The following is a 17,808-nucleotide window of genomic DNA, read 5'->3' on the forward strand; positions in this document are numbered from 1 at the left end:
AAATGGTGGCCAGACCATTTTCCAGAGGTGTTAACTCAGATATTGATGAGCCAGAAGAAAAACCTCCATTTTTGGAGGTTTCAGAGGTAGGGACTTCAGAGGCTCCTCCACAAAATCCAAAATTAACTCCGAGAATATCAAATAAATTTGATGGAGAAGATCTAACCAAACAGGTCCAAATTTTACACAATTCTCCTTTAAAGACACATAGCCAGTCTTTGCCTTCCAGTTCGCATGACAGTGTAACTAATACCAAGAGACATTGTTTTGAAATCCCAACTATTTCTGACTCCTCAAAATCTATCAAGTTAGGACCTGCTTGTGAACCTTATGTGATGCATGATCCAAATGCAATCGATACTGAACTGAAAAATGAGCTTGCAAAGTTTGTGAAAGACAAAGAAGAAGATTTCAAAATGGTCGGTGAGAAATCTCGTGTTCTTTATTATGGCATCCACTCTTATCGTAAATTTGGCTACATTTTTGAGCCAAAAGAAATGCCAGCAGTGGTTCACAAACTGCTCAATGCATTGATTACACCCAAATGTCCACCTAAACAACACGTTAACTCATGTCTCATTACTAAGTATCAATCCGGATCCAACAATGTTGATATGCACAGGGATGATGAACCTGTAATTGATTTGGAATCATTGATTCTTACTGTTTCGATTGGAGCAACACGTACGATGACCTTTATAAGTAATGACAAGAGTAAGAGAACAGACATCTCACTGGAAGACGGTAGTCTGTTGATAACCAGTCGATATTCTCAGGACTTTTGGAAGCACGGATATTGCACTGAGGAGAGCTCTGAGAATGAAAATATTGGCTTTTCATTTAAATTTAGGAACATAGCTCCTTATTTTATGTTGTCTTATTAAGACACTGCACTTGTTAAATATGTGAAACTATATAATCATGAAATATGCTATTCTTTTAATCACAACCATAGTCAAGACTTCCTATGCATTCTTTGAATTGACTTCTCTTGTATGTTTAATGCTTGAATAGCATTCAGACTTTTCATTATTAGAGCAAGTTAGTATGCTTTTATATTTTATTATCTACACATGATTCAGCATTGAATTAAAGTCTACTACATAATACAGCATTTGGATAATCAAACATGTTTACATAAATCTCTGCTGATCTTTAGTTCTGAAACTAGCTGTTGTATGATTTGAAGCATGGAACAACTTTTAAAGCTTCAGTGATACTGCTCTTTTCATAAAATCCTAATATCTTTCACTGCTTGATCAAACATTCGAACTTGAATGGCTGAATCCTTTTTTTTTCTAAAGCAGATCATTAAATTTCCTTTCTAATTTTGTATTATAATTTAACACAATTTTAATTATTCACAACTTGTAATCCTCACAATGTTGCGTAGGAATGGCAGCTATCCCTGATCAGAGGGACAGTAGTCCTGGAGGGGAGCTCCTGAACGCCCTCTCTCCGTCGCGCATCCTTCCTAACCACGTCATTGCTGTGAGGCGCTGGCGCAGAATCAATGAGAAGAACATCAACAACAAAATAAGGAGGAATATCAGAGATAAACGAGCGATAGTGCTTGAAGGCAGAGATATAAACTTCAAAAGGAACAAGAAGATTCCTCTGGATATCTTGACAAAGGATTGGCTGGAAAACATTGGTAATATTCAGTTTGACCATTACTTTCATCATTACTTGTAACCATCCAGCCCCTATCATTCTTCGTTTAACTTTCATAATACCAAAACCTTGTAATTACATATATATTATATATGTTAAATGTATGGTACCCTTAAAACTTTAGATACTGTCTATAATCATATCATATTTTATTGAATTTTATAATAATACATATTTGATTTTATCATTACGGAATTGTTTTCCTTCAGGTGGCACCGACGAACTTAGAGTGTATCTTATAGACAACTGCCTTCCTTCCCTTGTATTGGGACTTGAATCACTTCTTGAAGAAGTTTGATATTTTTATAATCACTTTAGAGTTTAAACTTTAAGGAAGTTCTAATTCTATCGATTTTTATGTACATTTCGTACATTATTGCTGGAATCATGTACGGTACGTGTAAACATCACGTGTCTAATATCACGTGACTATCAGGTGGGAAAAGCCAAAGACAACTTCAACCCTCTGAACTATCTGGCCCAACATCTGATGAGGAATAATCCTCGCTACAATCATCTCATCAAGAACAGCCCTTACATGAAAGGGTTGAATGAGGTTTATTTCTAGAAAATATGATTTCTTATCATGTGTGTTATTGTTTAAAAGTTCAGATAATATCTGAAAAATATTATATGGCTTGATTCTTTTGAGGGTTTAAACGTGAATATTTAATTTAAGAAATAAGTTCTCAGATAAACGTCTTTACTTGACTTTAAATATAATTTGATGCAGGTAAAAACAGAATTGCGGCAACTAGTTGCCAAGCTTCGTCACAGCAAGTCCGCTAAGATAACTTCCGATGCGCGCAAGAGGCGTTACCAGCGCCAGACAAAGGAGGCGCTGGAACCTGCTGAGATGGACAGAAGAACCGAGATCACTGCTAAATCTTTCCAGAAATGGAGCTTTGGAGACGAAACTATTCCTCAATATAAAGTACTAGATCAGTCACATCTATTATTACTTTTTGGAAGCTTAAAATTTGTTTATTATTTATGTTGGGTTTAACTTTTGTTTGACTCACCGCTGATTGTGGGCACATTACAAGCGATTGAAATCTCCAGTTTTGAATTAAGATCGATCATGGAGCAATTCTTGATTAACCATCTACGCTCATGTACATTTTTCAACATTAATTTTCTAGCGTAAACTTGTGCTTCATAAATTTCAAACAAATTTAAAAAGCGAGCTTGATGAGCAGAATTAACAAGCATGTTAACATGCCTGGTTAAGCTGCAGACAAATTTTGGGTTATCAGAACATTGAATCACCACCCGTTCTCACTTACTATTTTTAATTATTACTTACTATGTTGCTATTTTTGTACCAGAATAACTCATATTTCAATGAATGTTTATCACCGATCTATAAAACTCTCTTTGTACTCTCTTTGTACATCACATTTACAGTTGTTATATATAACAACTGTAAATGTATATAATCACGTTACTTTCCATTTCACAACATTACAAAGATTTAACAACACTATTCTCTACTTGCTAACTTTCAACTGTTTTCACCAGATTCAACGTGCTCTGAGATCGTTTATGGAGGAGAAAGTGCCCAAGTTCAACGAAGAAATGCGCGAAGGTACATCTAACATCAGTCCTTCATTTCAATGTCCATTGTTTGTTGGCATGCTTATGATATGTGTCACGAATCACGACACGAATTCACTTAAGTACTATAAATAAACTAAAATCTTGTAGATTAAGTAAAAAAACACGTCTTGAAGATAAGCACGGATTATAATAATCCCATTGAAACATGTACGGATTGTAGCAGCATGCATGCTTTAGCAAGCTAAACCAAGCAAGCCAGAGGTCCTTCCCCACACATATGGAATCAATATGATTAGTGTCACAGTGTCACACAGGCCACAGTACACTACATGTACACATCATATTAAACATGTTTAACAGATCCATGTCTAGTCAACTCAGAGGCTTCAAGCCTGGCCAGTCAACAGAATAATTAGTCATGGTAAGAGTACACGCTGTCATACTACATATATGTTATGTATTATATGTGTATTATTATATGTGTGGTATAGAGTGAAGCCGTTTAAGCTCCTCTCAGAAAGAGAGAACAGAGTGTAATGCTGGCGAGTGGCGAGTTTGCCATTAGTTACGTGTAATACTGGCGAGTGGCGAGTGCTGTAATCACTATATTACAGTACACAAATACCTCTTCTGTAATTCTCTTATCGTTGCAGTGTGTAAGTACATACAACCAGTACCACTAGACGACAGGAAGGACGCTATTTCATGTCAGCAGTACTGTAAATACGTCATGGACCGCACTGAAGGATGGCCTATTGGAGCGTTTGGAGCGCTAATGCAGCACATTGAGGCGTGCGCTAAAGCTGTACCTGTGGGGGATCAGCGCCAACGATTACAGTTAGTTTGTTGCAGTGCGGAAGGGGGGTTTCTCCTAAGATTGTCTTCTATATTCTTTTATGTTATTTTCTGAAAAATGTTTCAAGATGTTCGTCATAGTTGGACTTATCCGTCAATCTTACTTATTTACTGGATTTTATTTTGAAGTTCAATTTTTCAGACACGCATTAACATCACTCTTCCGTTCAATCGATAAAGAACAGGTTCGTTTTCCTTCATACATCTTGCTGTGAGACGTGACAACTATCTTGCATAGAGACAGCTTATAATATGAAACAGACGTTGCGAACTTAACTACATTGCTTGCAGTTATCATAATTATAAGTGTTAATAATAATGATAATATTGAACTTTCAGGAGAATCAGCTGAATAGAGCACACATTTTAACATTGATCAAGGAGTTCTACGGCAACATACCTATCAACATGAAGAAATACATAACCAACCCACTCGACTGTAAGCATTTTGGTGGAACTTTTATAGCTTTTCATCGCTAAAATACTACACTTAAGGTGATTGATCTACTAACTGAGCAATTACCTATCCAACTCTAAACTTAACTTCAGGGTCAGATAAGGACACAGTGTACAGCCCCACTCCCACGCCCAGTGTAATGACTACACCCTTCTGTGGCAGCGCATCTATCCCGGTCTACTCAGAGACTCCAATAACCATCGACACTCCGGCAGTCGATGAACCAATGGCAGCCCAAGAATTGGTTAGTTATTAGATTAAATAAAGTACTCGCAGGTTATTGAGACTGTCGACAGTATAATAAGTTAAGACACTACACTTGTCTTGGCAACAGCGTGTTTATGGCCCGCGCGGCTCAAGCTACTGCTAGTTTGTATCAGTTTGTGTCATGCTAGAAGTGTAGCTTGTAGCAGTGAGTGTGTTTTAAAAGTCGCGCGCGCGCGCGTGGTGAGTTCTAAATTTTTGTCACAATATGAAATTTGAGAACGATTTATCTCAGCTTTACACAGTAGCTAGGACGTAGTTCTTGAATTTCTGGATCATCCCAACCTCTAAAATATACTTCACCGGCCTGTCAACTTTTTGTTCGATAAAATTCTAAGAGTCTGTATTCACTTTTCGTTTTACAGACTACGGAACCTTCATCTCCAGAGAAAACTGTCCGGTTACCTCCAGAGGACGATGGTGAGCAAATTATTTCAAAAAATTGTTAACTTTTGATTTTGAATAGAATTTAACATTTGGGTAATTGGAACATGAGTTATCATACTGACGGTAAGAACACAACTAATGTTTCACATCTTCGCTGGTCTTCAGTAAATATATGTATATTACACATACTTCCTCAATCATTTTACCTAAATTTCCTCCCCCATTCTCTCACAGCACAAACATCACCCACTCCGACTGTCCACATTGTTCACACCACAGTCGAAAATACCGAACATGATGATTTAGAAGCACCCAATAAGAAAATGTCTGCTAGGAAATCGATATTTTCGTTACAGTCAGAAACCAGCATTGGTGATGATTTTGTTCCCGTCACATCAGTCATCCACATCAATAGTCCATCTTCCGACGAATCACCATCCGTCAAATCACCTACTGACGAATCACCTTCCGACGAACCTTGGATAACTGAAATCAGTTGAGTCCAATATAACATCTTGCCAATAATCAACTCACACTTCTCATCTTCAACTTATCTTCATACTTTTCACCATTTGATCATTTTCATCACGTACATAGTAACTCACTGCGTAGTAAAGAACATAACTGCGGAATAATTCACTAATTAATATTCCTAGATGACGAAGAAGAGGTTCAACTACTGAAACATGACATAGAACTAATCGGAGAAGAGATCCCCTCCCACTTAACTCAACCCAGAGACCAAGAAATAGATACCAAGATTAACCTCGAGGAGTTCATCTACGTCACTGAGCGGCTTCTGGGCGAGGACCCTCATCCGTTAGTTTGATCCTTAGTAAATGTTTAACATATCTGTGTAGTTCCTAAAGCTGAATGGAGTTGTTTAACATTGATGAGAAGTGTTACTGTTAGGTATGGAAATTATAGTTGTGTGTAGTCAGTGTAGCTTACGTTGCAATTATCGAGCTCTCTTATCTTTTGTAAATTGCGATAAGTTCAGTTTGCTGCTACCGTGTAGTTAGCCTTTGCGTGTGTACTTGTACATTCCTATACAAGTACATTATGGAGGATGATCGTAAGGTGACCCAATCTCTGGACCAAATTCAAGGATTCGAGTATGATGAACAGACAAAATTGAAGGACAGTGTTACTAAGTGGTTCAATACGCTGGGAAAAGAACTGAAAATCGACGACAGAGATATTTGTGGAGATATGGACAGAGAAATATTTATGGCTCCAACTGTCTATAAAAAGCATCTGGCACTTCGGCTTGTGGAAGCAATAGACCTCGTTCAACGGCATGAATGCCAGATGGCTAAAATGGAGGAGATCATATATTTCTTGAAGACGGAAGCGTTAGAAGACAAGGATAAGTTGATCAGGCTGCAGGGCCAGCTGCTTGTGCAGAAGGACAAAGAACTGGAGTTGTTTAAGACGTCGGTTAAGAAGACAGTGCAAACAACGGTGGAGTCAGGGATTAAGAGCTACAGTGCAGCTGTACAACAGAACAGTGCAAGTGGTACGGTCTGCAACAGTAACATCCTGAAGAAGGTGATGAAGAGTGTGGCTGCAGAGGAGGACAGGAGCAAGAACCTGATTGTGTTTGGGTTGAAAGAAGAAGAGGGAGAACAGCTTCCAGCGCTATTAACCGCAGTTCTGGAGGAGATTGGGGAGAAACCTCACTTCGAAGCGACTAGAGTCGGCAGGAAGAGGCCAGGTAGTACGACTATCCGACCAGTAAAGATCACTGTCCCAAGCTCTACAGCGGTTCAACAGATTCTGACGAAAACAGGAAGACTGAGGCTAGTTGAGACCCACAAAAATGTATGGATCTGTCCAGATAGATCTAGCGAAGAACGAGCAACGAGGAAACATCTGGTTACCGACCTGAAGAAGAAGAGGGTTGAACAGACTCACCTCGACCACTATATCCGGTACGGGAAAGTCTGTAGCCGTGATAAGAAACCACCGTGAAGCAATTCATGTCTCTCGGACACTGATCAGTATTTGAATGAGTATTGCGTATCTTAATAGTTTTCGGACGTTATCTGTATTTGAGAGACAATTTTATAATTTATTTATTTATAATTTATATACGAGCTATTTTTTTGATTGTTTCACACTTCATATTTCATAATTTGTTTCACACTTCATATTTCATAATTTTATTACTAGGTGGAGGTGACGTTATTGAGACTTTGGGCGGCCATAAACCTCGTGTTTTAAAAGTTGTCCTCTGTACTTGTTTCACTGACCCACGCTTTATAGCATTTATACATTTCGGCCCATTTTATATGTTTGTTCGATTTGCTGTACATTTGTATATTTGCTATTTTGTAAAAGTTTCAAATCAAATCATAGTTAACCAGGTCCCAGACATGAGTTTACTAAACAGCGTTTAATTTAATTGTTGAAACACCTTACACGGATTAACTGATGTGCTTGTGTATTCAGGCGAGCACTGACAGCACTATCTGAGTTCCTGGAGGACAGTTTCCAAGAGACACCCCAACAGAGACAATCCAGACAGTTAGATGAGAAACTTGCTGCCAAACATCACGCTATGATGACCAAGTTAGTTTTGCTCTAAACTTGTTCAGTTTATTTCTCAGAAAAGTTCAAGACTCTTAATATAGAGGGTTCGGGTCGAGAACAAATACTCTGGCTCAATATGCGGAATATTCGTAGAAATAAAATCTTTATACCCAATTCCTGTTGTTTGAATAACTGCAAAGCTCATTTATTCGTTTAAAAACGAATTTTCATCAGGATAAATGATTTGTTTGATGAATGGGACGTGGATAAACTTGGCTACCTGGATCGCACAGAGATTCTTGCAGTTCTATCTCAGTGGCAAAAGAACTCTACTAAACCTTACAATGTTGAAATGTGTGAGTAGTTACCACTTTCTCACCTTGTTTGATCACCGCTTTTTTAATTAACATTGCTGTATTTATTTTAAGCGTTTTTTGGCGCAATTAACAATTGGTAAATTTTAAGAGCAATGAAAGAGAAGATAAGAACTATAACGTCGGTTTTACTTTCCTATTTCAGCAAAACAGATATGCAAGTCGGTGGAAGAGGTTGATAAGAAGGATTTACTGAGAGAAGACTTCCTGAAGTTGTGTCATTCCTTCCACAAAGTACTGGACAGTGACGATTACATGGACAGACTACTAGACTTCGTTGGCCTTGTCGTCCAGGTGAGTTTTGAGAAATTAGAAACAGCACCCAAAATTGGACGGGTTTAAATTTGATATTTTGAAAAGCTTTTTATTCATCAACTAGACTTTACATGTCGTTTCCTATCAAAATCTTGCTGTTATTGTTAAATATTCAAATTCATGTCGAGGAAATTTGAAACATATCTCTTTTTAGACCCAACGAGGAGATCTACGCCGAGAGAGGAAGAGGAGGAGATGGCTGGAGGTGATGCATCTCCTTCCCAAAATATCCGGATCTGATCACAATCTCTACTTCAGAAGTTTCTTCGATATCATTGAAAAGGTGAAATAATCCGGTGTTTTGTATCAATATGAGGCAGTGCTTACAAGAGCTTACAATTTACATGTCCGAATTCTATACTCAACTGATTCACATCTGCATGCTGTCCACGACCCATGTTTATTGTTAATAATTCCAGGACTTTGCATATCACGGTAGTGGACGGTTAATAAACGCGTACATAGCGTTGATAGAAACAGATCCCGACGCAGACGATGAAGACGAGGACAAAACACTGTTGAGATACGTTGCAAGTACTGCTAATGATCAAAATATTCTCATGGGCAGGACTCTGTACGCTACACAGAAGTGCATCAGGTAGGCTTGGTTGTAAGAATATTACATTTGTTTGAATTCGAATATAGCCAGCCTACTGCGCATCTCTAAATGTGATAGAATAAACAGATGGAAATGGAATGTAAATGTGATATTTACCCCCTCTTATCCAGTAATCAAGTGCGCCGGTCGGGCAAGGCAGTGTACATAAACCAGATCCGTAACAATAACCAAGTACACCTGTGGGCCATGGACAGATGGGCGGTAGATGAGGATAGAGACGGAGCTTTCCTGGTTCTGCCTCTCAAAAATGATACGGAAAAGGTAGTGATTATTTGATAACTTCAACTGTTTCTTATATCTCCATTTCATGTTTTCCCTACATGCATCTTGAACGATAGTTATATAAAGGATATAAGTCGGCGCACGCTATAGCATAGGTTATACATAACATTCGATTAACAGGAAATGAGCAAGGCGGTTTATAGTATCTCATCGATATCAATCCATTTCAACCAAACCTGATATCTCTTCTCCAGGTGGTTGGTGTGGTTGGAGTTGATACACTCCTCAGTTCTAATCCTACCCAGTTCCTCCCCCACGAGATTACTTTTATTCAGGTAACAGTCTGCAGTTTACACTTGTAGAAGGTGCTTGTTCTCACTTATTTGCACTTGGAGGTAGTGAATTGTATTGTAGGTGCCCATTACAACATCGCATTTCTATGTCGAATTGAACAACATGAAACTTCAGCCTGGTAATGTACATGTATCATATTATTATCATGTATATTATTGTATTAAGCTATTATCTACCCATTTGTTATGCGGTCTCAATGAATGAAATGTTGTTTAGAAATCGATTAACAAATATTTGATCTGTAAGTATTTTTAAATGCACGTTTGCAATTACATTTAAACTAAATAGTCAGATAAGAACAATTCCTCTAATATTCCTACGGTTACTTGTCGCATCCATAAATGATGATGAGTAGACAGTAGTGACTTCCTTTACCAACATTTACTCTCACACTTCTCAATGCTTGTACTTATTGATCACCGAAATGTACTTATTCTGGTCATTGTATTATATATAATGAAGCTGCCGTTAAATTACTGTTGCTCTTCAATATCGAAATGTTGTTCGCTAATTAACATCGTTATTCGTATCCATAATCATAAATAGTTTACTTATCATTTCAACTGGTTATCAGTTTTTAAACATTCTGGTTATAATCAGCTGTAACGCCCCCTCAGAACGTAGTACGGCAGCTGAGTAGTGGTTTCTCCTTCCTTGACGCTCGACACAAGTTCTCCCGAACCCTGATCAGTCTCCTGGAGACGATCCCTCGTAAAGAGTCCGCTGTTTTGTCAGTTTCTTGTTACGTTGTTGAGCCATTACCTCACGTGAGTTGTAGCATGAGATCACTCAGATTATTTAGGACCTTTATCTCACTAAAAGTTCTTATCTTTAAGCTTACAAATAAAAACAAAAATTTTAGCTTTAAAATTTAATGTGTCACCTCACATCATCCTGACTGTTCTGGTCCCAGGTTCCCTCAGGTCCGTCCGCTCCGGACGCTCCGGAAGAGTTCGCACTCCGTCACACCATGTCGCTCAACCCCAAAACGGGAATAGTGGAGATGACTCAGGGGGTAAACAGGGAGACGATCAGAAAAAGTGATAGCTCCTTTAGGTACATTGAGGAGGAGGCTCCTGAGAACACCAACATGAACGGGAAAAGGTAAAGGAGCTAGATAATCGGTTATCTTGTCGGGCATGAGTTCACACCAGGTGTTCACAGTCACGTGCATTTTGCATGCTAGTTTTTCAGTCGCGGGAAAATCCAGTGCTGCATGGGGTTTTAAAGTTGGTATATTGACATTATGAGCATGACTTATTTGAAAATGTGATGCAGCGTGCGTCAGCAGTCTTGTTTAGCGAGGAGTTTCTTATATTATACGCCGAAACGGAAGTTTCCTACTACAAGCTCGCCTGATCGTGCATGGAATGTTTTATGCATCCTATTTCCGCATGGTTTTTAAACGTCATTGAAGAAAATCTAACCAACTCATCGACAGTTTCCTGTGCTTTAAAGTGAAAACGCGGCATTTCCTAGTACTACTTAACTACTATAGGCTCATGATAATTTCAGGACGGTTAATTACATTTTTACTCATTTACCCAGTAAGGCCAGCAACGTGTCTGAGTCAACTTACTTTTCAACTTACTTGATTTGCTCTTTAAATTGCATGAAAACTTACTTCATCATAAAAGCGAAACTCTTTTCATGAAGCCATCTTCATAAAGATCATGCAACTCTTCGGAAATTTTTAATCTTTCTTCATATATATATATAAAGATAAAATAGACAGATATGACAAGAGTGGCAGTCTGTTATCTTGAAATAATGGCACTATCCGTCGCGGAGTCGAGTCCGCGGCGGAGCCGCCGGACTCCGGGCGGACTCCGAGCGGACTCCGGCGGAGCCGCCGGACTCCGAGCGGACTCCGGCGGTGCTCCGCCAAAATGTATTTACAGTGGACTCGAGTACATTTTGGCGGACTCCGAGCGGAGCCGAGCGGACTCCGAGCGGACTTTAAAGTCCGCCGCGGACTCCGAGCGGCTCCGCGGCGGCTCGGCGGAGTGTCCGCCGCGGACTAAGCCACTAGGCGGACTCCGGTCCGCCGCGGACTCCGGCGGAGTGCTTGGCGGACTCCGCCGGACCTCTCCGCCAGACTTGAATCCGGCGGAGCTTGGCGGAGTCCGCCAGCTCGGCGGACTCCGCTCGGAGTCCGCCGGACCCCAACAGAGTCCACTGACTTCCGACCTTCGTCTTCCGACCCTCGGCTAAATTTGTCACGTGACATACAACATAGCATTTTGCAATATTGTGGTCAGATGAAAAGGTCGCTAGTGATAAACCTTAACCATTACCCTCACAATGTCAATAGTGTACAACTCTAGTCCTAACTTTGACCCTATAATGTATAAACGTTGACCCTATACTAACCCTCCACCAAACCGTCCGCAGCGAAATATCAATGTCATTGACTGGTCACGTGACCAAAACAATTTTTGTCATATTATCTCATATGGGGAAGCGTTTTTAGCAAGCAAAAATACGTCGACCATCACAGGACGACGCCAGCCAGCACTCTCTATGCTCTTCGAGCTCCGATCGTCCTGTGACGAAGTAAGGACGAAGCCTGAGGTCCTCAGGTAACATCGACCACCGATTGAAAATTCAAAGATTTTTTGACATAAAGGTCAAATGTAAAACTAAAATCTTGATGTTGATTGATTGACGACGTCAATTTTTGAGCACAGCGCGAGCGCATATTGCGGAAAAGGACCGCGTAGCTAGTCAAGATGTTGATAAATATTTGGCTTGTGGCGCGATGTGTTGCTCTAACTATAGCTTGTAGGTTTACAACCTACCAGGACGCGCGCCGAGTTGGACTCGTCGACGGTCCAATATATGGAACAGATATTTTAAGAGTATCACCCGTTAAACTATAGCCCTCTCGCTTGCAGTAGCGCGCGACCGCCGGACGCGGAAATGACCTGGTTAGCTAGGTAAACGCGATGTGCCTTGTAGGATGAAATCCTACTAGCTGACGCCATTCGCAGCTGTGCTGCTCGCTGTACGTCAGCGATCGAAATTTATACGCGTATCCCCCGTTAAGATGTGCCACTCGACGCGCCACACAATTTTTTTCGTTGCTCGTCGCACGTCGACGAACAACAACATCGTCCTGGTCCAACAAATTTTGGCGAGCGATTTTCTCCAAAAATTTAATGAGGGCGTCGACGTGCGACGAGCAACGAGAAAAATTGCGTGGCGCGTCGGGTGGCACATCTTAACGGGTGATACGCGTATAAATTTCGATCGCTGACGTACAGCGAACATCACAGCTGCGAGTGGCGTCAGCTAGTAGGGTTTCATTCTACAATGCAAGGCACATCGCGTTCATTTAGCTGACCAGTCAATGACATTGATATTTCGCTGCGGACGGTTTGGTGGAGGGTTAGGGTCAACGTTTATACATTATAGGGTCAAAGTTAGGACTAGAGTTGTACACTATTGACATTGTGAGGGTAATGGTTAAGGTTTATCACTAGCGACCTTTTCATCTGACCACAATATTGCAAAATGCTATGTTGTATGTCACGTGACAAATTTAGCCGAGGGTCGGAAGTCAGTGGACTCTGTTGGAGTCCGGCGGACTCCGAGCGGAGTCCGCCGAGCTGGCGGACTCCGCCAAGCTCCGCCGGACTCCGCCGGATTCAAGTCTGGCGGAGAGGTCCGGCGGAGTCCGCCAAGCACTCTGCCGGAGTCCGCGGCGGACCGGAGTCCGCCTAGTGGCTTAGTCCGCGGCGGACACTCCGCCGAGCCGCCGCGGAGCCGCTCGGAGTCCGCGGCGGACTTTAAAGTCCGCTCGGAGTCCGCTCGGCTCCGCTCGGAGTCCGCCAAAATGTACTCGAGTCCACTGTAAATACATTTTGGCGGAGCACCGCCGGAGTCCGCTCGGAGTCCGGCGGCTCCGCCGGAGTCCGCTCGAAGTCCGGCGGCTCCGCCGCGGACTCGACTCCGCGACGGATAGTGCCGAAATAATCCTACATTTTTCGATACTTAGGCAAGATTCAATGAACAGTGTTCTGATATTACGGCAAGATACGATCGTGTAAATGACAGGCTTTCTTCTTTTCATTGACTCTTCCGCAAATAATATGCATTTTTGTCCTTTAATCTTTTAATTCTTCTGCATTTACCTTATCCAATTGTCAAATTTGATGATTTAGTTTCTTTATCATATTATCTTACACTGGCTTGTAGTCCATAGTGGCCTTGTACATAGTCCATAATGTAAGTGATGAGAAATTTTGTAAGTTTGTTAAATGATGTTTTAAATGCTGTTTGCATCCCTGCTAATAGTAGTTTCAAAAACGTTTTGGTGTCAGTTTAATAAAACTTTAGTATATATTGCTGCTAAAAGCTGTTCCGAAAAGGGTTTTAGTGTGAGTTTTAAAAATGTTAGTTAAAAGTTGTAACTTCTCACCCTTTTTGTGTCCGCTGCCACAATCAAACCCTGTTAGTGTATTTTTCTTTGTCAGCTGCGAGCCTCAATCAGATTCTGATGAAAGTGTAAAAAGTGTTGCTCCGGATAACCACGTGCGGTAAGATTCATCCTGAACTAGGTTCAGTATTCAGTACAGCACTTCTCACTCAGGTTGGAGCCAGCTATATCCTCTCCTTTATTCGTCTTAAAACAGCACATAACTTTTGGTCATCATAGGAGACAAAATGGCTTGGTTCCATCACTATTACTTTTATTACATACGTAAGCACTAACCATTAATAATGCTTTACTTAAAAACATCCATAAGCCTCGTACTATGATGTACCATAGAGCACTTCTCTTTCATTAAGCATCATTCATATTTACCTTTCAATATTCTGTTTATCTTTTCATAAAAATTATACGAATAATTCTTAATCTTATTAACTTAAACACTTCCTTTTTTTCTTAATTCTGAATCTTATCAACTTAAACATTTTCTTTTTTCCTTACCCTATTATATCCTATTTTCAACAATTGACGCCCATTTTCAGATTCTGAAACGCACAATATAGTCAATTAACAAATTATGCATATTGCCTGACTGTAGAAGCAAAATTATAAACAAAGTAAGTTTGTCTGGTAGTCCTCTGGACTCAGTCCTGGTGACACTTTCCAGTTATAGATACCCAAATCTAAGGTTCCTTTTCCCGGTCATGTTGCAGGTAAAATTCGTTGGTCAAATCCAGTGGGGCATGTTTCTGTTTTCTGCGGAAATCGAATTTTTGCACGACCTAAAGCATTTTTTCCCGATCCATGACTCGTGCCGAAGGCACAAAAGAGTCAAGGACAAGGGTTAGCGATCGAGGTTTTTTTTGTATATGGTAGCTTTGCGACCGTGCCTGCGAGCGTGCGTGCGTGCGACCGTACGTGCCTGCGAGCACTGTTATCGCCCACGTGACTACCTGCGCAAAGTTATTTTGCGTGGTAATCTGAATTATATAATTGTTGGCGCGCGGCGCTGAACCAACCAAGTACATTATTAATTTCATCATGTACGTATCCCACTAGGCACTAATTGATAGCATATTATTATTATTTTGAGTTAGTATTACTATTTTGCACAGAGCCGTGTCAGGTTGCATAAACAATAAACATATGGTTACATAGAAGTATACACGATTTTCAAATTCAATATAGAATTATATTAACTGGGCGGCGCTCGTCAGTCGGCATGTCACTTCGCCATATTTGCATGTTTATATAAACAGTAAAGACTGGGCCGTCCCCAGGTTGTATGGAATATGATAAATACACCATCACGGATCGGGAAATTGAGCGGCCATCCACAAAAGAAAAGCGGCCGCATTTCTTGTTACGACACCATATTGTGTTCAAGTGATGTTAGAATTCATCCCAAATTTCCAATAGCATGTCGTATTGTCATGCTGTTAAAGCATGTTGACCGTGGTCTAGCCTCTAGGATTTATTTTCATATAATAAATATTCAATTCCTCTCAATTTGAGAAATAGAAAGGAATTAATTGTCAATCCTAGTGTGAACCTTTTTGAAGGTAACTTCTGCGTGATATTCAATCTTTCTAAATTTGAAGCCAAATTTGAAAACTCATTTTACTGTAGCAGCAACATGCATTATTTTAAGCACCCTTTCAATTTTCTCAATTAATACAATGATCTTAACTTCTAAAGTTAAATCTATTCTATTGTGGTTTGTGGATACTGGTGATATTGTGTCACATGTTATATTGATGTTGTTTTGTATTTGATTGCCTTTTTCTCGAGCTGAAAAGTTGATATTTCTGTATCGTGTCGTGAAAGCATATTTCCAGTAGACAAATGGATGGTTTTAGAACTTTTTGTCTGCTAAAACCATCCTTGTAAGCTGATGCCTCTATCTGCCTCTTTTAACAAGATCCCTTTGCAATAATCCTTAATCCAATAATCCTTTTTACCGTTCTCCTTTTGCTATTCTTGTTTCTTGCTATCTTTTGACTTCTAGTATTCTCCCAATTCTAATTGTGCGAGAAATTTGTAAAACTTAGAAAGCTGAAAATCTGAGCACATTCTTGGTTATTCTTATTTCTAACTGACTATACTTTCATTTTCTGTCAATGTTTTTATTACCCTCTTATTGCACATTTTAAGCTGAAATGTATCACTACTCACAACATATACTTATCAAAGTGCCAGCTGCACCAACAACATTACAGCAAAGTAGTTTGCTTCTGAAACACCATACAACTTTGCACTCAGCACTGTGGCAGACTCTAGCCCACAACATTATAATCTAAACTTAACTCCATCATCCCCTAAACCAGGGACTACCTGTTCAACTGTTTGGAGAAGAAGGAGAATATACAGAACAGGGCGTATGGTACCGACCATCTAGCTATGCGCGTGGATGACAAACAGGGCGTCCCTATCTTCGTGATAGATCTTGATACTGGCAAGGATAAGAGCCACATACTCAAGGCTGCTCAGGTAAATAAAATATGTATAAATTATACTTCATAAGAAATGTATAGCACTTAGTGCTATCAGATTTTTTCAATAACAAACAACACCCACCAGAGATGAGCTACTCGTAAATGCAGGGTAGTGTTGGTTATGTGCCTAACCTGGTGAGCACAGTGGATATCCTTGATGTACGGCTAGTTAAACAAGGAATTGAAACTGTGGGGCTCCCTGCAGACCACCCTACCTGTGGCTAAAGCTCTTATATACAAAAACAATACAATGTTTCACTTTTAAATGTGATCAACTAAATTAAAACAAGTAATATTCCAGATCAAGTCAGTGAGGAACTTGTTTAACAAGTTGGTGTTGGTATTTGGACAGCTTCTAGAGGAGGTCGAGAGTGATGAAAAGAAGTATAACTCTGGTGAGGAAGGCCATATTTTCGTGATACAGTAAAACCCCGATTTACCGCAGAGTTTGGGGGTAAGGAAACATCCGCGGTAAATCGGGGTTCGCGGTAAATCGGTGTTGTTACCATTTTGGGGAAAGGAGTGCCGGGTTTAACGGGTTGGGGTAAATCGTAGGGAAACGGGGTTTAGACACCAGGCTTTTTCTGTCATATCGTTTTTTCCCTTATAATTTTTTGTAGCATTTGATCCTGATTCCTTTTTAAAGAATTTGTTTGTTTTTTAACTCAAACCCTAAGTAGTTTGGGTTCAAAATTCCAATATTCCTCAGTGGGAGGCTCACCGGGTGTTTTGAGAGCTCTAAGGTTTAGGGGAATATCTAGGTCTAAAGGGAATCCAAATGGATGGGGGTTAAAGATTTTGTCCACAAATTTCCATGAAATTACATTTTCGAAGGGTCAAAGGTGAATTTCTATTTGCCAAAAAGGGGTGGCAAGCAATTTTTCACCCCGCCTTTTAACTGCCAAAATAATTTCGTAGGAATTGCTTGAAATATTTTGTAATACCAAAGGAACCCCAAAGACTTGTTGAAATAAAATTACCGGCCCCCCTAAGCATGGAACCCTTTCTTTGTTAAAGTTAGAGAAAGAGAGTTCCAAATGCCCAAAAAATCAAAAAGTAAGAACTTTCCTTTTAGGTGTTTCTTCCTTGGAATTTTTTGGGCCGTTTTTTAACCGGTGAAAACTCCCATTTAAGTTTGAAATTTAATTATAAATTTTTTTGGATTTGGCTGTTAACACTTAAATGCGGTTTGTAATAAGTTAGGATTGTAACCTTGTTTGTTAAAAAACATTGGCGTGGAGGCTTTTTTAGAACCTTTTTAA

At 40.0% G+C, this 17,808-nt stretch overlaps 2 protein-coding genes across 2 annotated transcripts in view; both read left to right on the top strand.

Moving 5' to 3' along the window:
* The window catches only part of LOC134826239 (PRA1 family protein 3-like), a 55,756-nt gene that overhangs the window by 23,891 nt on the left and 14,057 nt on the right, over nt 1-17,808 (top strand). The window lies entirely within an intron of this gene.
* On the top strand, nt 1,396-16,973 carry LOC134826824 (uncharacterized). The gene is made up of 24 exons (XM_063839326.1): nt 1,396-1,654; nt 1,884-1,966; nt 2,111-2,230; nt 2,408-2,608; nt 3,196-3,262; nt 3,888-4,071; nt 4,232-4,274; nt 4,429-4,528; nt 4,639-4,790; nt 5,176-5,230; nt 5,432-5,692; nt 5,854-6,016; nt 7,652-7,771; nt 7,967-8,088; nt 8,252-8,400; nt 8,576-8,704; nt 8,841-9,019; nt 9,151-9,301; nt 9,517-9,597; nt 10,234-10,383; nt 10,530-10,720; nt 14,095-14,157; nt 16,379-16,541; nt 16,848-16,973. Exons 1-24 carry the CDS (start codon nt 1,396-1,398, stop codon nt 16,971-16,973), a joined length of 3,312 nt encoding a protein of 1,103 aa, XP_063695396.1.

The sequence above is a fragment of the Bolinopsis microptera genome, chromosome 2 (genome assembly GCF_026151205.1).
Source record: "Bolinopsis microptera isolate Bmic1 chromosome 2, MBARI_Bmic_1.0, whole genome shotgun sequence".
Classification (NCBI taxonomy): domain Eukaryota; kingdom Metazoa; phylum Ctenophora; class Tentaculata; order Lobata; family Bolinopsidae; genus Bolinopsis; species Bolinopsis microptera.

Bases quoted from the DNA above. Each gene is read 5' to 3' on its own strand.
- LOC134826824 (XM_063839326.1), top strand. From the start codon at position 1,396: ATGGCAGCTATCCCTGATCAGAGGGACAGTAGTCCTGGAGGGGAGCTC. The intron at 3,263-3,887 runs GTACATCTAACA...TTATCGTTGCAG, and splicing joins CAACGAAGAAATGCGCGAAG to TGTGTAAGTACATACAACCA. The intron at 9,302-9,516 runs GTAGTGATTATT...TCTCTTCTCCAG, and splicing joins TCAAAAATGATACGGAAAAG to GTGGTTGGTGTGGTTGGAGT.